General features: G+C 44.7%; 1 protein-coding gene across 1 annotated transcript in view; it reads right to left on the bottom strand.

The window, feature by feature from the left end:
- The window catches only part of itpr3 (inositol 1,4,5-trisphosphate receptor type 3), a 196,339-nt gene extending 180,479 nt beyond the window's left edge, over positions 1–15,860 (bottom strand). The window contains exon 1 of the mRNA XM_033042496.1: positions 15,522–15,860. Coding sequence (XP_032898387.1) covers positions 15,522–15,619 — 98 coding nt within the window. The 5' untranslated portion in view covers positions 15,620–15,860. The remainder of the gene's footprint in view (positions 1–15,521) is intronic.
- Between the last annotated feature and the right edge of the window lie 11,369 nt (positions 15,861–27,229).

A 27,229-nucleotide genomic window follows, 5' to 3' on the forward strand; every position in this document is an offset into this window, starting at 1 on the left:
AACCTACGCTGCACTCCCTCAATAGCAAGAATGTCGACTTATTTGAAGATTTATGGAGAGAAAATGTCCCAAGATGACAAGAGCCAATCTAGACAAACCTCTCCCTGGAGCTAGTATGCCCGAATCCAGGCAAGATTCTGCTGAAATAAGATAATAATTTTCAATTAATTAAAAAATTTATTGAGGTCCAATTGTAAAATCAGACTGTTGATTTACCAGCTCACCTGCAGACGTCGCAAACCTGCCAAACAGGATGAACTTAAGAATTTGCATAAGTGCAGATAGATCGTAAGAAGGGTGAGCATGAGTTTGAGTAGTCTGACGCAGAAACCGGCCCTTTGGCCCACGGTACCTGGTGTCACTATCTACACTAATCCCATTTGCTCACTTTAGGTTTGCAGGCAACTCAAGTACATGTCTGAGCAAAATACAAAGTGCTGGAGGAGCTCAGCGCTGCCAGGCCCGCTGAGTCAGTCCAGCACTTTCTCTTTTGCTCAAGATGCCAACATCAGTAGAGATGTTGCCTCACAGCGCCAGAGACCAGAGTTCAATCCTGACTACGGATGCTGTCTCTACAGAGTTTGCACGTTCTCCCTGTAACCGTGTGGAATCTATTGTCAAACGTTGAACCCTCATGGGCCCAGCAAATTGAATGTATGATTAGTACAATGGTGACAAATAGATATGGAAGGGGTTGTGAAGAAATATCAAATAGACAATGGCAGAAATGCAGTAAAAACTATTCTTAAGACTATCATTAACAAATTATAACTTGGTTATTATTACTTGCTAGGGAAAAGGGAGGGACTTAATATTGCCTCAAGACGTGGCATGTACAGAAACAGTGGCAATATAATGCCTGATAGAATTATGAGAGGCATTGATCGGATAGTCAGTCAGAATGATTCTTCCCTCAGGGTGGACATGTTAAAGGCTAGAAAGCATAGCTTTGAGGTTAAAGGGGCAAGTATAAAGGATACTAGACCAAGGGCAGACCCGTTGGGTCTGCTCCCCCAATGCAGCCGTTCCCTACCCGTAGCCCCCACGGGAGACGTGGTCCTCCAACTCAAGCGGCCCAGGAATGAGCAGTGCGGCTGGTTTTAAATGGCGTCTTTGAGGCGAGATGCGGGCGCCAGCAGCCGTTATGGTCGCTGGCCAGCAGGAGGCGACAAAATGAGTGAGTGGGGGGGGAAGAAGGTTTTAATGAAAAATGTGGACATAAACATAACGAAATCTAATGAGGAGTGGATAGTTGGAATGGAAAGTGAAATGTCTACCGAAATGGCTGCTTCTATGGGTGAGAAGCCAGTTTATCTTTGAAATATTGGGGGGTGGGGGGGGGGGGGGAGAAGGATTTGTTTAAAAACGTGTCCTTAAACACGACGAAATATAATGAGGAGCGGATACTTAGAAAGAAAAGCGAAATCTCTACCGAAATGGAAATGATCTCGGAGATTGAGCGTCTGGATTCGGCGTGGCAATGAATCAAAGGAAGAAATGCAGCCGGCAGCCGTACATGTAAATGGATCCATTCCGATTGGACATCTGCGAGCATCGGCCATTCCGATTGGACATCTGCGAGTATTGGGCATTGTGACATCACACGATGGAACGAATCAAAAGGCAGAAAGGCAGCCGGACGGCAGCCAGACGGCAGACGGCAGGCACAGAGTTTTAATAGTATATAGATGTGCGGGGCAACTTATTTAAAACAATCACGGGTGTTCAATGGTCGTCATGGACTCGATGGGCTGAAGGGCCTGTTTCTATGTTATATCTTTAAACTAATGTTTTTGCTGAATGCTAGAATCCACTGAAATCAAATGATAATGTACAGTGAGTTAATAAAAGAACAAATCTTTAGTGATGGGGCAGCACTGTGGCACAAAGGTAGAGTTGCTGCCTTACTGCGCCAGAGAGGGGGGTTCAATCCTAACTACAGGCAATGACTGCACGGAGTTTGTACGTTCTCTCTGTGACTGTGTGGGTTTTCTCCGGGTGCTCCGTTTTACTCCCACACTCTAAAGATGTGCAGGTTTGACAGTTAATTGGCTTCTGTTAAATGTAATTGTCCTTACTGTGCAGGATAGTGCAAGTGTACAGGGTATTCGCTGGTCATCACGGACTCGGTGGGCTGAAGGGCCTGATTCCACGCTGTATTTCTAAAGTCTAACTAAAAAGTACAACTCACAAATAATAAGATACCACCAAATAAAGTCTGACCACGAAAGCTTATATATAAGCAGCTGACCAGATTAGCAATCTTAATATAACTTTACATACATATACAATGCCATTCATTTGTGCCTTACAAGCTTTAATTTCTCACAAATTAATATTATAATCCTGGAAAATCGGGCAGAGTAAACTATCTTTTAAATGCGTAGAAGACTCTTTTACGTATTTCCTCTGTCCACTATTTTACAGAGATGTTAACTATTAAGTCTTAATGGCTTAATCTTCTCATTAAAAATTCCCCCAAGACCATTCTGACATTTGAGTGAAATAATTTTGAGGTTCAGGCACGTACTATATTTATGTTGGCACGCATCTACATATATATTACTAAAAGTCTGTTCTTGACCGGTTTTGGCCGTCTGTGCTGCGATTTCCGAGAGAACGCCGCCACTTTTGGCCACCTTGCTCAGAGCCCCCCTCCGCCGCATGTGTGATGAGGATTTTTCCCGTCGATGAAAAATGACAGAGATATTATTGTTTTTACAAAATTCCCCATTCTCTCTGCTGGCTATGCTGGAGAGGATGGGGGAAAGGAGAACTATATAAACACCAGGGTGGTGTGCCTTGATCAGTCCTGGGGCAACATGTGTGTCTGACGCTGCACCGCTCCATTTCTTCCACACCGCGTTGGGAACACTGGTCTAGTATTAATTCTATCACATGAAATATATTACCTTTATATATAAAGCATGCGAAATGCGTTATGTGGGGGGTTGGGTTATGTCACAACCTATCTCCTCTTTTCATCTAACTTCCATCTTCTCTCCCATCAATCTTTCATTTCTACCCATCTGCCACCCTGTTATCTCTCCTTTAGACCTCTCTCTCTCATTTACAAAATTCTTCACTGAACCTAATTCCTGGATATTTTTGGGGGCTGGGAAATTTTCAATAGGCAGCCAACCACCAGATCAAAGGGATAAGTATCTCAGAGAAAGTTACATCAAAAAGAAATGCTTGTTAGCCACAATTAAACATTTCCACATACTTTATTCCATATTCCACTTCCAAATCATTGATTTTCAGTAAATTATATTTAGGGCATCTCAATGACATGTATTGATTGTAGAAATATTATAGAATGCATAAAGTTTTTCTTTGCGACATTTTCCTATCGGTGGCAAAATTTGAATCAGTCGAATTCTAAACTATTTTCACATTATAGATCACTTAAGGGCCTGTCCCACTTGTGTGTCATTTGCGCGTCACGCAGGTGGCACGCGAGGATTTTAAGAATCCCAAAATCCTCGAGCGCGTCACTGCCTACGCCACCACATCTGACCAGGCGCCATGCGCGAGTAATGCACGCCATGCGTGGGTTACACATGCGCGTCGTATGGCGTGACGCGTAAATTATGTCGCTTAAATGACTCGCAAATAACGCCCAAGTGGGACAGACCCTTTAATCTGCTTTTCAAAAGTGCTAGCACTAAGCCTTCAAATGCCAAACTAATCATTTCACTGGAGACACCAGAGGGATGGCACGGTGGCGCAGCAGTAGAGTTGCTGTCTCACAGCACCAGAGACCCGGGTACGATCTTGACTATGAGTGCTGTCTGTATGGAGTTTGCGCACTCTCCCCGTAACTGCCTGGGTTTTCCCCAGGTGCTCTGGTTTCCTCCCACACTGCAAAGACGTACAGGTTTGTAGGTTAAGTGGCTTTGGTAACGATTGTAAATATCCCCCAATGTGTGTAGGCTAGTGCTGGTGTACGAGGATCACTGATCGGCACAGACTGGATGGGCCGAAGGGCCTGTTTCCATGCTGCATCTCTAAACGAAACCTAACTGCAGATGTTGGAATCTTTGTCAAACACAAAGTGTTGGAGGAACTCAGCAGATCTGGCAGCATCTGGGATGGGAATGGACAGGGGACATTTTAGGAACCTTCTATTACTTCTCTGGGTAGGGCATGCTCTCAGCAACGTACTCTACTCCCTACGCACTCACAAATGTGCGGCCAAATTACATTCTTAACTCCATTTGCAAGTTTGCAGCTGACACCACAGAAATGGGCCAGATCTCAAACCATGACAAGATTAAGCACAGGAAGGAAAAAGAGTTTGGTGAGATGGTGTCAAGACCACAACCCTCAATGTCAGCAACATAAAGTAGCTGGTAACTGATGGCAAGAGGCAGGGTGGAGTACACACCCTCAGTCCGCATCAGTGGGGCTGCAGTGGAGATGTTCGAGAGCTCAGTGGCGCAGCGATAGAGTTGCTGCCTTACAGCACCGAAGACCAGGGTTTGACCCCGACTACGGGTGTTGTCTGGTTTCCTCCCACATTCCAAAGACGTATGGGTTTGTAGGTTAATTGGCTTCAGTAAAAATAGTACATTTTCCCTAGCGTACAGTATAGTGTTATGACCCTGTCCCACTTAGGAAACCTGAACGGAAACCTCTGGAGACTTTGCGCCCCGCCCAAGGTTTCCGTGCGGTTCCCGGAGGTTGCAGGTGGTTGCCGGACATTGCAGGTAGTGGAAGCAGGTAGGGAGCCTGACAAAAATCTCTGGGAACCGCACGGAAATCTTGGGTGGGGCGCAAAGTCTCCAGAGGTTTCCGTTCAGGTTTCCTAAGTGGACAGGGTCATTAGTGTCTGGGGATCGCTGTGCGGCATGGACTCGATGGGCCAAAGGGCTTTTGTTCACGCTGTATCTCTAAAGTAAACTAAATTTTACATTCAAAAGTGTATTATCACCATCACCACCCTGGCAGTGGGTTCCAGGCATCCCACCAATCTCTATGTAAAAAAAACTTGCCCTGCATATCCCCTTTAAACTTTGCCCCTCATCTTAAAGCTGTGGAATTTAGAATCAAGTTCTGTACGAATTGTGCTTTAATCGCTCTTCGATGTATATATTTTGTTTTGCTTTAGTTTAGTGTGGAGATACAGCGCAGAAACAGTACCTTCAGCCCACCCAGTCCACACCGGTCTACGATCACCTGTAAATTAGTTATATCCTAAACCCTAGCGACAATTTACAGACACCAATTAACCTACAAACCTGCATGTGTTTGCAAACTGGGAGGAAACCGGAGCACCCAGAAAAAAACCCACGTGGTCACAGAGAAAATGTACAAACTCCATACAGGCAGCACATGTAGTCAGGATCGATCCTGGGTCTCTGGCGCTGTAGGGCAACAATTCTTCCGCTGTGCCTTATAAGGTTGTTGATACAAAAAATTGTAAATTGCATCTTTCGTTAAGTCTGAATTGTTTCAAAATGCTAGTGTGAAGAAACAAATATTGGGCATATTTTTCCTCTGCCATTAACCATTGGTCTGCGTGAATATCAAAGAACAAAAATCCAGCGGGAACTCAGAACATTTCCTTTCCAAGGGAAGAGGCCGTTTGGAGAAAGCATGTTTCTGGATTTTTGGTTGCGACTTCAAAATGAAACAGCTTTTGACACTTCATAAGGGGCAGTTATAATTGATGGATAACATAACTAATTAATGCTGTTCCGTTCAAGAACCAGTCAGATATTTTCAGGGGAAGTGTACAAAACAGTGAATGAATGTTTTGTATAAGAAAATAGAAGTCCTTCAGAAACTGAGAGCATGTAACGGTGGTGAAAAACTGAAACCAGACCAATGGTGAATGAATGTAGAGGAACAGCTTTCAGCTGATGGAAAGCTATCCCAGCTGTATTAGATTGTTCAACAATTTCTCTGTTTCTATTTCTGCGTTTGTTTTCTAGCTGTATACACGGTATTGGTTTTGCTTTATGATTATAATGTGCAACGAGAAAGTGTTACGTTTTATACAGCATGGAAACAGGCCCTTGGGCCGACCAAATCCACACCAACTATTGATCACCCACTCACACTAGTTCTATGTTATCCCACTTTCTTATTCATTACCGACACAGTATGAGCAATTTTACAAAGGACCAATTAGCCTGCAAATACGCACATCTTTGGGATGTGGGAGAAAACCGGAGCACCACCCGGACACAGGGAGAACGTGCAAACTCCTCACAGACAGCACCCGAGGTCAGAAACAAACCTCGTGAATATTGTCACAAGAAAATAATGATGCAATTTGGCCCCAAATCACGCTGGGCCAGGCCAACCCCAACTTCATCGATCCAATGCCGCCAGGACATCGGGCCTTTAGGAAAGAATAAAATTAAATGCAAATCTTCTTGGGCCAAGATCGGACTTTGCGGGTACTTGAAAGTTGCAAGATGGCGCCGGAACATGGCGACTCGCTGCGTGGTGTTCCAGAAGAGGATCTGTGGTACTCGCGTATCGTGTGATTTGACTGGATGGCATGCAGAACAAGCATTTCACGTTCACAAGTTAAAGGAGTAGAATTAGGCCATTTGGCCCAGCGAGTCTACTCCACCATTCAATCATGGCTGATCTCCGCCTCCTAATCCCATTTTCCTGCTTCGTCCCCACAAACCCTTGACACCCATTCCAATCAAGAATTTGTCTATCTCTGCCTGAAAAATATCGACTGACTTGGCCTCCACAGCCCTCTGTGGCAATGAGTTCCACAGATTAACTATCCTCTGACTAAAGAACTTCCTCCTCACCTCCTTTCTAAAAGAGAGCCCTTCAATTCTGAATTTCACTGTAACTCTGTACATGTGACAATAAATAAACCAATTAACTAACTATAATCTATGATGGCAAAAGTTCAAAATTGACACGCTAGTTTCTAGATAGACTTGGCAAGAAATTATACACAATATGTTCGAGTAACTGCGGGACAGGCAGCATCTCTGGATAGAAGGAATGGGTGACGTTTCGGGTCGAGATCCTTCTTCTGCCAAGAAATTATACTAAATTCAAATTATTCAACTTCTCAATTAACTTTACACTGCATCGAGATATCACTCAATTCTACTTGCTTGTGGAAGAAACACTTTTTAAAGTGCACATTTACATATAAATTTACTTCGGAGTCACGTGAGTGATTCCGTGAAGAACCCGCTCAGCACGCATGCGCGACAAAATATTCGAGGGAGATGAAAAGCCTTGTGGGTCAGTCATAAAAAACCTTATGGTCGGGTGACGAGCCATTTCGAGATGGCTCAAGCAGGTGCTAAAAGCTGCTGGGATAAAAACTAACATGTACAAATTTCATTCCACCAGGGCAGCATCCACGTCGACGGCTAAAAGAATGGACGTGCCTATAAACCACATCCTGGCTACAGCAGGATGGTGGGGGGAAAGACCGTTCAGAAATTTTATAATAAGCCGTTGGCAAAACCTGTTTTATTTGCAGGAAAGATTTTACAGACTGCAAATATTTAATTTAAGCCCAGGGGAGCAATTTAATTTCTTTGTTGTTATTGTTAAAAAATACCATTGTGTTTTTCTACAAACAGATTCATTGGTTGGTTACGATAACACACTTCCTCCCTCAAAGACTTCGGCAGTGATGTAGTAATAACTGTTACACGGTTTGAAATCATAGAGCTTTGAAATCTTCACGGAATCACTCACGTGACTCCGAAGTAAAATAGTAAGATTAAACGAGAACTTACCAGTTTGAAGTTTGATCTGTATTTTATGAGGAGTTACGATGAGGGATTACGTGCCCTCTGCTCCCACCCTCAATAATATGGGTCAAATTCATAAACTGATGTATCCTTATCTTTACTATGTTTACTTCAATAACTGTGTCTATCTGTGATTCCACACCGCTGCTTTGAAGTATGCCGCGCATGCGTGCTGAGCGGGTTCTTCACGTAATCCCTCATCGTAACTCCTCATAAAATACAGATCAAACTTCAAACTGGTAAGTTCTCATTTAATCTTACTATTTAATATAATTTAGCTCTTCTAGAACCGTGTAATTGACTACGCAGCATTTTCCCTCCAAGACTAAAGATGCTACTTGCAGAGATTTAGACAGAGAGAAACTCTGCGGGACAGGTAGCATCTCTGGAGAGAAGGAATGGGTGATGTTTTGGGTCGTGATAGGACTTTACTTTAGACTTTAGAGATATAGCACAGAAACAGGCCCTTTGGCCTACCAGGTCCAAGCCTACCAGCAATCACCATACACTAGCACTATCTTACACACTAGGGTCAATTTACAAACTTACAGAAGCCAATTAACCTAGAAACCTGCACGTCTTTGGAGTGTGGAAGGAAACCGGAGCACCGAGAGAAAACCCACGCGGTCACTGGGAGAAAGTACACATGCCATAGAGAGAGTCCCCCATGATCAGGATCGAACCTTATCGATTGAATCAATCGATCTCTGGCACCGTAAGGCAGCAACACTGTGCCGCCGATGTTTGTTGATAATTCTCCCTTAGAAGCATGCTTGGGTTTAGACTTAGCACAGAGCAGGTGGTCATCTGCCATGTTTTAGGCTTGGCTGATTAACTGAGTTTAGTTATGGTCAATCCTAAAAACATTGAGCCATAGAGTGATAGAGCACGTGGACAAACCCACCTCTTCCATGCCCATCAAGACGCCCCATCTAAGTTAGTCCCTTTTGCCCAATTTGTCCCATATCCCTCTAAACTGTTCCTATCCATATACCAGTCCAAGTGTCTTTTAAATGCTGTATTGCACCTGCCTCAACAATGTCCTGGGTTCAGCTCTAGGTTTATTATTATCACACGTACCGAGGTCCAGTGGGAAGCTTTGGTTTGTATTCTATCCACTCAGATCACATAATACTATTCGTAAATACAATTAAGTCAAACTCAAGTGCAATAGGTAGAGTAAAGGGGAAGACACAGAGTGCAGAATATAGTTCTCAGCATTGTAGCGCATCAGTTCCAGAGACAAAGTGCAATGTCCTCAATGTGGCAGAGTTAAATCGGACAGTACTCTAGCTTATGGAAGGACCATTCAGAAGCCGGATAACAGAGGGGAAGAAGCTGATGGTGAGTCTGGTGCTGCATGCTTTTAAGCTTCTGTGTCTTCTTCCCGATGGGGAAGGATTGGGGTGGAACAGGGCTTTGATTATGTTGGCTGCTTTTCCAAAGCAGATTAAGGCAATCGCATGGAGTCTGGTTGCTGTTCGTAAAAGGAAACGACTTCAGAAAATTAACTGCTGGATCCTACTCACTGTCTTCCTTGCTCAAATCCACACACAAGGCAGCTCTGTATTTCACATTTTTTTTATGTTGTCTCCGATAATGGTTTTACACAATTCAGTATTTAATTGTCAAGTAATTCAGTAACCCTGACATTCATGTTGAGCGACTCGGGTCACATCCTGTGCATGACTCAAATACAGTGCACCAACGCAGACAACTGAAACATTTAGTCCAAAAAATAAAGTTGTCATCTTTCTTTCAGATTTTTTGTCCTTTCTGAAAAAAAGACACAAACTCTTGGCTCCACGGTTCCTGGGAGCTTAATGATTATCTATTGATTCTGGGTGTTTGAAATTTAGAAGTGTTAACATTGAGATGGGTGGCATGTTGGTGCAGCGGTAGAATTGCTGCCTTACAGCGCCAGAGAGCCAGACTCGATCCTGACTACAGGTGCAATCCATATGGTGTTTGTATGTTCTCCCTGTGACTACATGGGTTTTCTCTGTGTGATGCTGGGGGAGAGACACACAGAGATAGAGCTGTGTCTCTGTATACCCCCCTCCGACGTTTACCCCTCTCCCCCAGTGATGCAGTGCTGGCTCGAAGGGCCGAATGGCACTATATAAATCCCATCCATTATTATTATTATTATTCCAGCACATATTTTTCATGATCCGGTTCCTCCCACATTCCAAGTACGTACAGGTTTGTAGTTTAATTGGATTCTGTAAATTGTCCCTTGTGTGTCGGATAATGGCAAACGTAAACGGGTGTTCAGGCGATTGCAATTACTGATGGTCCCGGAGCTGCTGGATATTTAAGATATTCATCTTTAGTAAGAGCTGAGAAAAGGAAACAGGGTAGTGCTGTTCGATCCATATATCATGACAAATGACCGAGATTCAGTAGATTGTGATTTAGACTAAGAATCAGTTTGGAAAGAGCAAAAAAAAATGTTAGTGGGAGTTAATCATGAATTATAATGTTGGACACAGCAGAAATCAGGGAATTAGAGTGCATGTAAAAAAGGTGAGAAAATAAACTTTTGGGACTTTATTCGTCATCTCGATCAAATAATTTTCTGCTTTATCACTACTAACTTAACTTGTCTAAGTTAAATTAGCAGTGATAAAGCAGAAAATAATTTCACTGTGCATTTGCGTATGTGATAATAATGCACCTTTAAACCATTATTGTTTATACAGTGTGTATTTCAACATAGCATCTTTAATTTTACCTTTGTGAATTATGTTCTGTACTTTGACCCCAGCTAATGCTAGCCTTTGTTTCCTCTGCCTATTCATTCTGCCAGCTACTTTTCTAACTTTCACTTCCTGCTTTGTTTCTTCCTTTCGGACTTATCTCAGCTGTTCCAAAGCCCTTTCGTCAGTATTTTAAACCCTCCCAAACAACTCCAGTAACACCTCCCCGAAGAGCAGGCCCAGTAACTGACCGGCTTGCAGCAGTTATGCTTCATGTACAGATTATGACGACTTCAAATGATAAATAACATCTTGCTGTACCATTGATTACTCCCTCTGCAGCGTCCCAATAGATTACACTTCATATCCCCAACTCCACTCTTCATTCTCTGATGATACAGAAACAAAGTGCTGGAGCAACTCAGCGGGTCAGGCAGCATCTCTGGAGAAAAGGAACAGGTGACGTTTCTTCAAACCAATATAGAGTGGGGGAGGGGGAGGGGGAGGGGGTGGGGGGGATTGGAGGTTGGGAAAGGGCCTGAACAAATCAGAGCCAGCAACTGATGACCAAGATAAAGTGGAGCCCAATATGGCCCATTGTTGACTGTGGTATCTACTTGGAGACCATCATTCTCTGATGGTATCCAAATAGATTGTTCCCCACCTTTACCCCCTTTCAACCAAGGCCAACAAGTTCTCTTGTCCATCCAGCAGTCGCCCCTACCCCACCCTTCCCCTTCCACCATATCATGAAAGACCCTTCTTCGGACTCTTGGTCTGGAACTGGGCCTGTAATCCAGGTGAGTTGACGGCCCGGGCCTGCTGGCAGCCGGAGGCGAGGCAAGGATCGGCAGAGTCAATGGTCGCGGCCCGTGGGCGGCCGGAGTGCAGGCGAGGGTCGGCATTGACGCTGGCGGCGGCAGCGGCAGGAGCGGCCTGAAAACGGGTGAGGAAGTTGTGTGGGCCGGCACTGTCCGCAGTATGTCTGGCCTGGAAGTGGCTGGGGAGGGAGGAGGAGGATGGAGGGTGGGGTGTGGGACTGTGGGACGGGGGGGGGGGGGGGGGGGGGATGGGGGGGGGGGGGGGAAAGAGAGGAAGGAGGAGGTGTGGGTCGGGGGGGAGGGTAGAGAGAGGAAGATGGAGGGGGTGTGGGCCGGGGGTGGCGTCGGCAGCCCGGCCTGGTGGTGTAGGTCTGGCCTGGAGAGGCGGTGTTGGCCTGTGGGGACACTCCATCCACCATAACCAAGGTCCATTGTAAAAAAGTCCGTAACACGAAAGATTGACTAATTTAACATTTGAAAGAAACTGCTTCACCCATTCTGTACACAGAGCAAAAGGCTCTTTCGTGCTATTGCAGCTCAACAATACGCCACCTGTTTCCATCTTGCTCCGTCTAGAGTACCTGCATTTTCCCTCACCACTGCCTTCTTGCTGCCCTGCAAGAATATCCCATCCTCAATGCAAATGCTACATCCTGTTCCTTAAGCCAAGTAACAAGAGCAACTTTTACTGAAGGCAAATAAAACAATTGGTAGTAAATGCTGATATGATAATGTACTTAGTCATACATGTATGAACAATCTTTGCAGATATATACACACATTCAATAAAGTACAGATGTTAAATGGTACATTTTATCTTCAGGCTTCAGTAATCTTATAAATAAGATTACATTGAACATGACTACACCTTAATGTCTAAGAAATGCTCAAGACTACAATTAAGTCAAAATATTGCACATTCTGTAAAGCCTAGTTAAATAGTGAATACTCAGGAGGTGAAAGAGAATACCTATTTTAAAAGCAGAAGTAATAAAATGATTTAAAACAATCAAACCATGATTTTTGCATTTTATGATTTTGGCAATAAAAATATCTGACTCCAACACATTCTAGCCACCCACCACTCTCTGCATAGAAAAATGTTGCACAATGAATCTTATCTAAACTTTGTCCCTCTCACCTTAGAACTATGACCTCGAAACTGTGACCCTCTCACCTTAAAATTGTACACTCTAATCTTTGCTCTCCACCCTGGTAATAGGGTTCTGACTGTCTACCGTATCTATGCCTCGCTTCATTTTATATATCTCTAATCCGGTCTCCCTAATGTATCCATAAGCATATTTTATACACTTCTATCATGTCTTCCGAATTTCAGAACTCAGGGATAATGACCAGAGTCCATGCAGGCTTTGCTCAAAATTCCAAACCCCAGTATTGTTCTGGGGCAAAATCAACCGCTTAGAAATTCAGCAACATTATATACTGAATTTCAATTCGATTGACTTTAATCAGTGCATTTAGTAACAGGGATCAAGAATGTACCTCTAAATACAATGTACCTGTGATACTGTCCTTTGGTGAAGGCACCACTCCAGGTTAAGTTAGCTAAAACCCAACGACAAATGCGACACAGTGCACCGCGGTAGCGTTGCTGCCTTACGGCGCCAGAGACACAGGTTCAATCTTGACTACGGGTGCTGTCTCTGCAGAGCTTGTACGTTCTCCCTGTGACCCCGTGGGTTTTCTCTGGGTGCTCCAGTCTCCTCTCACACTCCAAAGACGTACAGGTTTGTAGGTTAATTGGCTTGTGTAAATTGTAAATCATCCCTTGTGTGTAGGTTAGTGCTAGTGTGTGGGGTGATCACTGGTCAGCGCGGACTCGGTGGGCTGAAGGGCCTGTTTGCGCACAGTATCTCTAAACTAAACTAAATTCCACCCGTGTGTTTCAGTAACTTAAAGAAAAAAGTGGCAACAGGCTATTTAATTGAATTTTTAGATCTGTCTGTAAATCCCCAATAATTTAAGCACTAGGACTCGCAAATGTCTCCTCCTTTCCTCAGTTTTAATTTTTTTATTAAATCCATGGGTGCAGATTGGATGACATCACTTTGCCAATGATTAAACTGAATAGTGTTGTTCACTTCATTTGTTCCTGTCCTTTTGCAGATTACATCACCCATATTTCCTGACCTTCAGACATCTGCAAACTAGCAAAGACCACTCTGCTATTTATCCAATTCACAAAGAAATATTGTATAACATTAAGTTGTTGAACGAGATCTCTGGGGAGAAAGGTTTATCACATTTTGCTGAACAAATGCAGGCCATTTATCTCCAGTCTTGAGGTTCTAACTCCCAAGCAACACCAACAAATCAGTACACTGTCTCTTTTTATTGATTACATCTTTAGTGTGATCGATAATATATGTTTGTCTGGGCTGCATACCAATAATTACATTTCAAGCCCAACACTATTAACATGAAATGATCATTAGAATGCTGCCTTGCTGTGCATAAATTGGTTACTATACATCCTCAAAATAGATAACAGTGAGGATACTTTTGAAAGATGTGATACTTTGAAAGATACAACATGGAAACAGGCCCTTTGGCCCACCGAGACCACGCCAAGTCGCAAACTATCTATTATAAATTGTTGGTAATGGAGACTATACATAACAAATTCCATGCAATGTGCAGCAACCCTCGTTTGTTTACGTTTAGGTTAGAGATACTGCAGGGAAACAGGCCCTTCAGCCCACCAAGTCCACGCCAATCATCTTAGTTTAGTAATACAGCACAAAACCTGGCCCAGTGAGTCCATGCCGACCAGCGATCACCCATACAATAGTTCTATTCTGCACACCAGGGACAATTTGCAAGAGCTATTTAACCTACAAAACCTGCACATCTTTGGGATATGGAAGGTACCCGGAGAAAACCAATGCGGTCACAGGGCGAACATTCAAACTATACAGGCAGCATCCATAGTCAGGATCGAACCCGGATTACTGGCGCTGTAAGGCAGCAACACTACCGCTGTGTCTCTGTGCCGACAAGTTCCCTGTTCGTACTAGTTCTACGTTATCCCATTTTCGTTTCTCCTATCGGCACGCGAGGGGCCAAACATGCATTTCTTTAGGATGTGGGAGAAGTGGCTCTTTTAAACCAGGACTGTTCCAGACTCTGAGACCTGCCATTGTGTAGCTCGGACTGATGCCGCTGAGAATGTCACTGCGATTTGGGGGAGGGGAGGGGAGAGGAAGGGAGTGTGAAATGAAAGAGAATAATAGATGCTGTAAAGCAGAAGGTTTAAAACAGCTTTTCTTATCCTTGGAACATCCAAAGCAAAATATATTGCATGTAAACGCCACAGGGAATGTTACCGGAGATAGGAATGTAAGCAGCTCTGAGATAATTACTCTGAGTTGCAATTTTTCCAAACCAATTAAAAAAAAACTCGTACAATAATCACAGGGACAGGACAGCAAATACAATCGGAAGAAGAATCCTGACCCAAAAGGTTGAGTGTCCATTCCCCCCACAGATGCTGCCTGACCAGCTGAGTTGTTTGTTTTTTAAGTAAATAAAGTCGTGTAATTTCTTCAGAATGTCAGAGGATGAGGTGAGACTTGATAGAGGTATATCAAATTTATGAGAGGAATAGACCATTCAGGATCAGTCAGGACCATTATTTCCCCAGGGTGGAAATGTCCAACGCTAGAGGGCATAGCTAAAAAGGTGAGAGAGGAAAAGTTTAATGGATATGTGCAGGGCAAGATAGTTTTTACACAGAAAGTGGTGGTGGTGGGGGGGCTGGAACACATTGCCAGGGATGGTGGTGGAGGCAGGCAGATACAATAGTGGCGTTTAGATAGAAGCTTTTAGATAGAGGCTTTTACTTGGAAGCGGGAGTGCGGGGATTAGAGATGCTGCCTGCTGATGTCCTGCTGAGTTACTCCAGCATTTTGTGTCTGTCTTCGGTTTAAACCAGCATCTGCAGTTCCTTCCTGCACATTTCGTCTGCACTGTTCCATGTTTATCTGTTCTAATTGAATTTGTTTCATTTTCGTTTAATAATCCGTGATGCAATTACAGCACAAACCTCAGCTGGGGAGTCTGGCGGGAATTAGGACCCGGCACAGATACTGGAAGGGTTTGCTTTACCAACACAGCTCTTAAACTGGAATATAAATACTAAAGAAGGCACTTCGCCTGGAGTTTGAAAAGTTGGCGGAGGTGCCCAGTGTGGGATGTTCGCGCAGTGCTCGCTTACTTACCCCAGCGTGCTGATGAAGCCATTGACCGAGCCTTCGGAGTAAAGGGACACGATATCCCCGACATGTAGAAAGCTTGACATTTCAGACATGGTTCCCATTCACGCTCGCCGCAGTCTGTGCCCGGGACCATTCGCAGCGGGGCTTGCAACAACAGAAGTCTTGCAACTAAAGTTTGACGCCCAGAGTCTCTTTCTTTAAGCGCTGGAAGGCAACTCTGCAACATTCCGCCCTGACATCTCCCCACCCTCACCGTCAACATCCACCGCCTGAGAGCAAAAACTCGGCTGCAAGTATTTGCATGAGCGCTCCCAAGTCAATGTGGCCACCTGCGGCCAATGGAGAGGCAGAAATGTCATACAGGAAGTTTTGGTGTGTGCTGCAACTTCTTATCAGCAAATAGCTACAGCCCTTGTGTAGAAAACACAGCCAGATCCTCATGTGACTTTGCAACACTACATAGAAATACACGCTTTGTCTTGGAGGGGTATTTCCAGGGGAAGATAGAACTCAAATGAACTACAATATTTAACATGAGACCACTGTTTTGGAAGGAGACGGGCACGTATTCAGCAAAGTTGTTGTCCAATGTTCAGCAGTGCTGGTCTTAAATTAAGACAGAAAGCGGAAGGTGTTTGGGGAAAGTTCAACGTTGCCTCAACCCACCAAGCGTGGTTGTAATCAGTTCAGGACGCGGGCAGTTACCTCCCCTCTTATTGACATTGTTTTTCCGGGTTCGAACAAACAAATCGAGCAACAATTAATGAATGGGAAATCTACAAAAATAAAAACCATCGCATTTAGTCGTCTCTGAATGTCTTTGTTGTGTCCTAAATGAGCTTACTGTATACAGATTGCCGATACAAATAAAACATCACTAATTGATTTTTTAAATTACTATTTAGATACAGGCAAAGACAAGGAACTGCTGTTTTATACCAATGAAAGGCACAACGTGCTGGAGTAACAGCGGGTCAGGCAGCACCTCTGGAGGGCATTGATGTGTGACGTTTCAGGTCTTCAGACATTTTGATTAAAAATACTACATTTCAAATACAGGTATCGGGATAGGTAAGGTTTAGGAGGATATGGATCAACTGCAGGCAAATGGGACTAGGTAGATGGGGCATCTTGGTCAGCATCGACAAGTTGGGCCGAAGGGCCAGTTTCTGTGCTGTGTGACTATAAATCGCTGAAAAGTTAGAATTTATCCGAAAAGTTCCCAATTCTAATAAAAAACTAAATGAGCAATTAGTCCCTGCAACATTTGGTGTTTGCTCAAGATTCCAGCAACGGCAGTTTCTTTCATCACCAAGTTAATTTTGGCTTAGAGCGTTGTATATTTTATATCCAATTGTCAGGAGTGCCTTAATATCTTGCAGAACATGCGCAAAACCTGCAACTTTATTGTTTTATTAGAATTTTGCAAATTGAAATATCTTGAAATATGTTGAATGATTTTATCCCAAGGCATTGTCCAATCACCAATGTTCCTGTCTGATGAAAGGTCTCGACCTGAAACGTCACCCATTCCTTCTCTCCAGAGATGCTGCCTGTCCCGTTGAGTAACTCCAGCATTTTGTGCCTATCTTTGGTGTAAACCAGCATCTGCAGTTCCTTCCTACACCAAGGTTTTATACTTCAGCATATTTGTTTATGATCTGGTTATTCCAAAGACATTTACTTTTCTTAGTTTAGTTTATAGATACAGCGTGGAAACGGGCCCTTCTGCCCACTGTGTCCTCGCTGAACAGCGTTCACCCCAAACTACACTATGTTTGGAATGTGGAAGGTAACGGAGCACACAGAGAAAACCCACACGGTCACAAGTAGAACGTACAAACTCCATGCAGACAGCATCCGTAGTCAGGATCAAACCTGGGTCTCTGGTGCTGTAAGGCAGCAACTCTACTGATGTGCTACTGTGCTGCCCTTTTATTTTATATTTAATTTGACTCCAGCATGCGCTTTCCCCTTTTTGTTTGGTTATTAAATTTAGTTCAGTCATACATAATAAGCATGATTTTATAATGACTCATGCAGTCATCTCGCTTCTAAACGAAATCCTTAACCCAAGGGTAATTATGGAGTGAATGCAGTGAAAAAGCCTGAAATTTAGTTTTTATATTGCTAATGAACATTGAACTTTAGCTCATACAATTTCTTGGCCATTGCAGTGGTTCATATGATCTGATTTCAATGAGCTTCAGTGGATTTCACAGCTAATCTGAAGAATGACACATGGCAGGTAACATAGCCTTGTTGTGACAAAATATGAAGGCACTTGACTCACTGCAAGTTATTTCATGTTATTCCCTTCATCATGTACACTGAATGGCTCAATTGTAATCATGCATCGTCTTTCGACTTACTGGTTAGCATGCAACAAAAGCTTATCACTGTACCTCGATACACGTGATACTAAACTAAACTAAACTAATTATAACTAAACATTCATCAACTTGGAACAGTACAGCACAGGACCAGGCCCTTCGGCCCACAATATCCATGCCAAACATGATGCCGTTAAACTAATCTCCTCTGCTTACATGTGCTCCAAATCTCTCCGTTCCCTGCATATTAGATTAGATTCAACTTTATTGTCATTGCACATAGTACAAGTACAAGTAACGAAATGCAGTTTCGCATCAAACCGGGGTGCAATGTAGTAAAGTGCTGATTAAGACAATATATACAAATGAGGATATATTGGTGTATGTATATAGGCATGTACATGTATACAGATAGTTGTTAAGGTGCAAAAGATTGACGTGCTATATTCTGGTGAATACGAGCTTAACTATAAATTATATAAACTATAAATAATACTGATGAGAAGGGGGGGGAGGGCTAGCGCCAGGCCTGTGAGTTCAGCAGGGTAATGGTGTTGGGGAAGAAGCTGTTCCTTAGCCTGCCGGTGCGAGACCTGAGGCTCCTGTACCGCCTCCGTGATGGGAGGAGGGCAAACAGTCCATGGTTGGGGCGTGAGGGGTCCTTAATGATTTTGCCAGCCCGTCTCAGACACCGTGTGCGGTGGAGGGCATCCATGGCAGGGAGCGGGGCACCGATGATGTGATGGGTGGTTTTCACCACCCGTTGCAGTGCCTTCCTGTCAGCTGTGGTGCAGCTGCTGTACCACACAGTGAAGCAGGGGGTCAGGATGCTTTCTATGGTACAGCGGTAGAAGTTGGACAGGATCTGAGGGGACAGGTGAACTTTCGTAAGCCTCCTCAGAAAGTAGAGGCGCTGCTGCGCCTGTTTGATCAGTTTGGCGGTATTGAGGGACCAGGACAGATCCTCTGAGATATGTACCCCGAGGAATTTGAAGTTGGAGACGTGCTCCACCTCAGTCCCGTTTATGTGGATGGGGGTGTGTCTGCCGCCTCTGGCCTTCCGGTAGTCCACGATGATTTCCTTCATCTTCTGTGTGTTGAGGACAAGGTTGTTGTTGGTACACAAAGCTGCCAGGTGCTGGACCTCCTCCCTGTAGGCTGATTCGTTGTTGTCGCTGAGCAGTCCTACCACCGTGGTGTCGTCAGTGAATTTTATGATGGCGTTGGAGCCATGCATAGGGACGCAGTCGTGGGTGAAGAGGGAGTAGAGGAGAGGGCTGAGCACACAGCCCTGTGGCGCGCCGGTGTTCAGTGTTAGAGTGGAGGAGGTGAGGTTGTTAATCCTAACAGACTGGGGTCTGTTAGTGAGGAAATCCAGTGTCCAGTTGCAGAGGGAGGTGTTGATGCCAAGGCCGTTGAGTTTGGTGATCAGACTGGCGGGGATGGCAGTATTAAATGCAGACCTGAAGTCAATGAATAACAACCTGATGTAGGAGTTGTTATTGTCCAGTTGGGTCAGGGCAGAGTGAAGAGCCGCTGATATGGCATCCTCTGTTGACCTGTTGGGCCGATATGCAAACTGATGGGGGTCCAGTGTGGGAGGGAGGCTGGATTTGAGGTGAGCCATGTGTATATCCCAAAGCTTCTTAAATACCACTATCATATCTGCCTCCACCACCACTCCTGGCAGTGTGTTCCAGGCACCCACTATTTTCTGTGTAAATAAAAAACCTGCCCTGTACATCACCTTTAAACTTGGCCCCTCTCACCTCTTAAAGCTGTGCCATAGAGACAAAGAGTTATACAGCATGGAGACAGGCCCTACAGTGCAGTACAGACTTAACACCAATAGATTTAGGTTTATTATTGTCACATGTACTGAAGTACAGTGAAAAGTTTTGCATGTTATCCAAAATGTTCACATCAAGTTACCACACCGAAGACAATCAAGTGAAACTCAAATACAATGGGTAGAGCAAAGGGGAAGATGCAGAGTTGAAAATGTAGTTCTCAGCATGTTTGCGCTTCAGGTCCATGGACAAAGTCCAATGTCCGCAATGGGGTAGAGGTGAATTGGAAGGTACCCTAGCTTATGGAAGGACCGTTCAGAAGCCTGATAAGCAGAGGGGAAGCAGCTGTTCCTGAGTCTGGTGGTGCGCACTTTCAAGCTTCTTGACGTTTTGCCGGGTGGGAGCAGGGAGAAGAAGGAATAACGGGGTCATTGTTAGCTGCTTTTTCTCGAGGCAGCAAGAAATGTAGATGGAGTCGATGGTGGGAAGTCTGGTCTGCTACATTTACAACTCTCTACGATTTTTTGTGGTTTTGGGCAGAGCTATTCCTAAACAAGGCCGTGATGCAACCCGACAGTACGCTCTCTCTGGTGCATCTGTAGATGTTTGCAAGAGTCATTGGAAAGATGCTGAATTCCCTCACCTGTCCCTTTACCTCCCCCCTCGACTCCATTCAAGGACCTAAGCAGTCGTTCCAGGTGCGGCAGAGGTTCACCTGCATCTCCTCCAACCTCATCTATTGCATCCGCTGCTCTAGATGTCAGCTGATCTACATCGGTGAGACAAAGCGGAGGCTGGGCGATCGTTTCGCCGAACGCCTACGCTCGGTCTGCAAGAAACTACCTGACCTCCCGGTGGCTCAGCACTTCAACTCCCCCTCCCATTCCCCATCCGACCTCTCTGTCCTGGGTCTCCTCCATGGCCAGAGTGAGCAACACCGGAAATTGGAGGAACAGCACCTCATATTCCGCTTGGGGAGTCTACATCCCGCGGGCATGAACATTGAATTCTCCCAATTTTGTTAGCCCTTGCTGTCTCCTCCCCTTCCTCAGCCCTCGGGCTGTCTCCTCCCATCCCTCAGCCCTCGGGCCCCTCCTCCTCCCTTTTCCTTTCTTCTCCCCCCCACCCCCCATCAGTCTGAAGAAGGGTTTCGGCCCGAAACGTTGCCTATTTCCTTCGCTCCATAGATGCTGCTGCACCCGCTGAGTTTCTCCAGCATTTCTGTGTACCTTCTGAATTTCCTCAATCTCCTCAGGAGGTAGAGGATATATGCCTGGCTCTAAAGATCATTCACAAGGAGAGTTTACACAGATAGGGTTTCATTCTTGAAAACTTGAAAATTAAAAAATAAATTAATTGGTGTTGCAAATGTCAAAAGAAAATAATAGGATGAATGAAGTCAAATTCTTTCTACCTAGTTTCAATAAGTTTAGAGATACATTGCAGAAGCAGTCCCTCAGGCCCACCGAGTCCGCGCTGACCAGCGATCGCCATACACTAGCACTATCCTACACAGTTTACAATTTAAAGAAGCCAAATTAACCTAAAAAACCTGTACGTCTTTGGAGTGTGGGAGGTAATCGGAGCTCCCATAGAAAACCCACGTGGGAGAATGTACAAACTCTGTACAGACAGCACCCGTAGTCAGGATCGAACCCGGGTCTCTGGCGTTGTATTAGATTAAGATTAAACTTTATTAATCCCCTTATTCAGGGGAAATTCTGATGTCCTTGCAGCACACTAATAAAAATACAACATAGCATTCAAAAAGAAGTTCAACACAAAAACATCCCCCCACAGTGATTCCCACTGTGGGGGAAGGCACAAAGTCCAGTCCCCATCCTCTTGTCCACCCAAAGTCGGGCCTATTGAGGCCTCCACAGTCGCCGCCACGGCGCCCGATGTTCTCGCCGGGTGATGGTGCTCCGGCGTCGGGAGAACCCCCAGCGGCTTGGGGTGCCAGGAAAGACCGCCTTCCCACCGGAGACCGCGGCTTTCAAGCCAACAGACCGCGCCGGACGGAGCTCCACACACTGGCGATCTCAGCAAGAGATCCCAGGCTCCGGGATGTAACGTTCAGCGTCGCAGCTGGCCGCTCCACAGAACCGCGGCTCCACAATGTTCTTATCGGCGGTCCCAGCATACTGGAGTCCCAGCGCGGCGACCCAGGAAAGGCATCGCCCGCTCCTCAATAGCGCTCCAGCGCTGTACCGCCACCAAAGCCGATGTTCTGCGCCGCCGCCAAAGCCGATGTTCTGGCCCGGTCCCCTCAGGGAAACGTCGCTCCAGGACCCGCTGGTAGGCCGCAAGGACAGGTCGAAGTCGCTGCTCGGAGGAAGGCAACCCCTCCGACCAGGTAGGGACTCGAAAAGCAGTTTCCCCCTTCCCCCCCACCACCCCCCACACATAAAAAGATTAGGCCCCCTGACTGTACACTTAACGTACTAAAAATAATAAAAAAGAAGGGGAAAAAAACGGACAGCTGCAGGACAGGCAGCCGTTCAGGACAGCGCCTCCTCCGGAATGCTATCCAGTCAGCGGTACAGTCAAGCCAACCACAGTGTACTGATACAGGATAAAGGAAATAACATTTAGTGCAAGATAAAGTGCAGCAAAGACAGATTAAAGATAGTCTGAGGGTCTCCAACGAGATAGATGGGAGGTCTGGACTGCTCTCCGGTTGGTGACAGGATGGTTCATTTGCTTGATAACAGCTGGGTCGAAACTCTCCCTGAAACTGGCGGTGTGCGTTTTCAAACTTCTGTACCTCTTGCCTGATGGGAGAGTGGAGAAGAGGGAGTGGCAGAGGTTATTCAGAGGTTATTCATTTCTGCAGTGTATCCACCAATATTCTACCATTGTATGGTAGTGGCTGTAACCCTGTGCCGCTACGCCGCCTACAATACTGTAAAAAGCAGAACCAGAAGGCAGTAATAGAACGCTTCAATATACCAAAGATTGTATGTCTTTTCCATAATTATCTGATTCTACAAGGTTAATTATTAACTTTACATTTGATATTGATGGAATTTTGTGAATGAAAGGTATTTCGGACCCGGGGAGCAAAATGTTTTTACGATGAGTATCCACTGATTTGCAAAACCTCAAAAGGATAGGAGTGGCATTATGTTCCTATTTATATCCCAGTGTGTTAATGAATAGAGAAAGAGAAAAACCAACAGGAAAGAGAAAAGAGTTATTTGATTAATTTGCTGCTTTTTGGGATCATGATGATTTGAAAATAATGTTTTCCAAGCTGTTCTGGTCGGCTTGGAAAATTGATGAGCTATTATCGAGATTTAAATAGTGGGAGGGATAACAGATATATGTCCAGAAGTATTTCAATGGTAGAATATTGGTGGATACACTGCAGAAATGAATAACCTCTGCCACTCCCTCTTCTCCACTCTCCCATCAGGCAAGAGGTACAGAAGTTTGAAAACGCACACCGCCAGTTTCAGGGAGAGTTTCGACCCAGCTGTTATCAAGCAAATGAACCATCCTGTCACCAACCGGAGAGCAGTCCAGATCTCCCATCTATCTCATTGGAGACCCTCAGACTATCTTTAATCTGTCTTTGCTGCACTTTATCTTGCACTAAATGTTATTTCCTTTATCCTGTATCAGTACACTGTGGATGGCTTGACTGTACCGCTGACTGGTTAGCATGCAACAAAAAAGGTTTTCACTGTATCTCGGCACACATTACAATAAACTCATCTAAACTAAACTAACCAGGAATTAATTGTGGGCTGCACGAACAGAGATGACATAAAAATATAGCCAATGATGCAGAGTTAGTTGAAAAATAGATTTTCATACAGTCCAGGAACCAGCTGCAAAGTAAGAAGAGTCCAGACAAAAAAAATAGCAAATGCTGGAGATAGGGGCAGCGGTAGAGTTACTGCCTTACAGTGCCAGAGACACGGTTCAATCCTGACCACAGGTGCTGTCTGTACGGAGTTTGTACCTTCTCCCTGTGACCGTGTGGGTTTTATCCGGGTGCTCTGGTTTCCTCCCACACTCCAAAGACATGCAGGTTTTATAGGTTAATTGGCTTGGTAAAATTGTAAATTGTCTCTAGTTTGTGTAGGATAGTGCTAGTGTACAGGGATTGCTGGTCGGCGCGGACTCTGTGCGCCGATGGGCCTGTTCCTGCGCTGTATCTCTAAACTAAACTAAATTAAAACTAAGCTAAAAAGAAAGGAAGCTTCTCTAAAGGAAGAAACAGAGTTAAACTTTTAGGCTGTTGTTTAAGAAAGAACTGCAGATGCTGGTAAAATCGAAGGTAGATACAAAATGCTGGAGTAAATCAGCGGGTGAGGCAGCATCTATGGAGATAAATAATTGGCGACGTTTTGGGGAGAGATAAAGATAGAATGTAGGTGAAGACATTAAGACTGGTGGGAGAACTGGGAAAGGGGAGGGGATGGAGAGAGAAAGCAAGGGCTTTCGAAAGTTAGAGAAGTCAATGCTGGTGTGTAAACCACCCAAGCGAAATATGAGGTGCTGTTCCTCCTATTTGTGCTGGGCCTCACTCTGACAATGGAGGAGGCCCAGGACAGAAAGGTCAGATTAGGAATGGGAGGAGGAGTTGAAATGCTGAGCCACCAGGAGATCAGGTAGGTTAAGACGGACTGAGCGGAGGTGTTCAGCGAAACGATTGCCGAGCCTGCGCTTGGTCTCGCCGATGTAGAAAAGTTGACACCTGGAACAGCGGATACAGTACATGAGCTTGCACCTCCTCCAACCTCATCTACTGTATCCACTGTTCTAGGTGTCAACTTCAAGAGAACTGGAAAAATGAGAAAATATGCCTGTTTAAATTTGCAGAAGACAGAAACAATGGGAATATCTGTAATTTTACACACTTTGTTGGATTTTTAGTTTAGTTTAGTGATACAACATGGAAACGAGCCCTTCAGCCACTGAGTCCATGCTGACCTTTGATCATCCATTCACACTAGTTCTATGTTATCCCACATTTGCATCCACTCCCAACACATGACGGGCAATTTACAGAGGCCAATTAGCCTACATCCAGCATGGCTTTGGGATGTGGGAGAAAACCAGAGCACCCAGAGGAAACCCACGCGGTCACAGGGAGAATGTGCAAACTCCACCACAGACAGCACCCGAGGTCAGGATTGAACCCAGGCCTCTGGTGCTGTGAGGCAGCTGCTCCACTGTGTGAACTACTGGGTCGCCCTTTTTGCTAGAGGATGGATTTACTTGTACAGTAAAGGATCAGTAATGAAGGTACCGTAGAGTTTTAATGAAACAGTAGTGTTTTAATGCGTTAACATATGAGCATTTGATGGCACTGGGCTGCACTCGCTGGAGTTTAGAAGGATGACGGGACACCTTTAAGAAACTTACTGAAAAGTGAAAGGCCTGAATAGAGTGAGTTGTAGAGGAAGTTTCCACTAGTGGGAGAGTCTAACACTAGAGGCCACGGCCTCAGAATTAAAGGATGTACCTTTAGAAAGGAGATGAGAATGAATTAATTTTGTCAGAGGGTGGAGAATCTACGGAATTCATTGCCACAAAAAGTTGAGGAGATCGTCAATGGATATTTTTAAGGTGTTGATTGATAGCTTCTTGATTAGTACGGGTGTCAGGGGTTATGAGGAGAAGGTAGGAGAAGGGAGAGGGAAAGATAGATCAGCCATGATTGAATGGTGGAGTAGACTTGATAGGCCATACAGCCTTATTCTGCTCTGAGAACTTATGAATGAAAGTGCTGGAGTAACTCAGGCGGCATCTCTGGAGAACGTGGATAGGTGATGTTTCGGGTCGGGACCCCTCTTTAGTCTGCAGACCTAAAATGTCTTAATGTTCCCCTATCCATGTTCTGCAGAAATGCTGCCTGACCTGCTGAGTTACTCCAGCATTTTGTGGCTTTTTTTTGTGAGCCAGCATCTGCAGTTCCTTCTTTCTCCATAAAGTTGTTATGTATGTGCAGAGGTGTCAAATCCTTGTTCTAATTGTGAGCACTACAGCGACTGCGTAGAGGCATAAACAAAACTGCTGAAGCATGTAGTTCTTGATCATTCAACTCCCCAGGCACTCGTATGTCTACTCATACGTCATACATTTACATCATATATTTACACAGGCCATCAATTTTCTACCTAACTAAACACTCCACCAGCCACCTGCTTCAGAAAGAAACCAATCAGGATCCAAAGGAATCCTGAAACAATATTGATTCATCTGATATAACACATTGAACATAGAACAGTACAGCACAGCAACGGCCCTTCAGCCCATAATGTCTGTGCTGAACATGATGCCAAGACCTTATCAGCCTGCACATAATCCATATCCCTCCATTCCCTGCATATAAATGTGTTAATACAAAAGTCTCTTAAATGCCACTATTGTATCTGCCTCTGTATCCCTCCATTCCCTGCATATCCATGTACCTATGCAAAAGTCTCATTAATGCCACTGATGTATCAACCTCCACCACCTTACCTGGCAGCGCGTTCCAGGCACTCACCGCCGTCTGCATAAAAAAACGTTCCCTCACATCTCCTTTCAACTTTATCTCTCGCACCTTAAAGATATGCCCTCCGGTAGTTCCATCCTGGGAAAAAGATTCTGCATGTCTACCCTGTCTATGCCTCTGGTCATTTTATATACTTCTATCAGATCTCCTCGCAACTTCCAGTGTTCCACAAAAGTTAGGGCGGCATGATGGCGCAATGGTAGAGTTGCTGCCTTACAGCACCACAGACCCTGGTTCGAACCTGTCTGTCCGGGGTTTATACATTCTCCCTGTGACCGCGTGGGTTTTCTCCGCATGCTCCAATTTCCTTCACATTCCAAAGTTTGTTTCATTGGCCTTGGACAAGTTGTACATTTTCTCATGTGTGTACGACAGTGCAAGTGTACGAGGTGATCGTTGGTCTGTGTGGACTCGATGGGCCGAAAGGCCTGTTCCCACACTGTTCTCCAAAGTCTAAAGTCTAAAACAGTTGACATGCATTGTGCTTGTTCTAATCAATAAAATCTGTTGGCAAAAGGTTGTGTTGAAATTAGTTTGGGACTATTATTGTTAATTTGAAGGGATCAGCAAAGCAGTTTCCTTTTGAAACAATTTCCATTTTAGCCAACCATGACAAAATAACTGGCATAGAATATTCCAAACAAAAGCACTATCATAGGAAACAGATCAATGCAAACAGTTAGAAAGGAAAATAAACAAACTCCAAGTAAGCCACACAGACAGCACCCGAGGTCAGCATGTAAGCCGGGTCTCTGACGCTGTGAAGTAGTAGATCTACCAGCTGCGCCACCAACATGTGTGAGTATAGGATGCAGTCATCTCCGACATATGCTACCTTTGACTACAGTGGAATTAATGGTATGAGATGTGAAAATAGAGACACAAGAACTGCAGATGCTGGAATCTTGAGCAAAACACAAAGTGCTACAGGAAATCAAAGAGAATGGACAGATGACATTTCGGCTTAGGATCCTTTAGGAAGGAGATGAGGAGAAATGTCTTTAGTCAGAGGGTGGTGAATGTGTGGAATTCTTTGTGTGGATAGTTTTAAGGTAGAGATAGATAGATTCTTGA

This window comes from Amblyraja radiata, chromosome 24, assembly GCF_010909765.2.
Source record: "Amblyraja radiata isolate CabotCenter1 chromosome 24, sAmbRad1.1.pri, whole genome shotgun sequence".
NCBI classification, from domain to species: Eukaryota; Metazoa; Chordata; class Chondrichthyes; order Rajiformes; family Rajidae; genus Amblyraja; species Amblyraja radiata.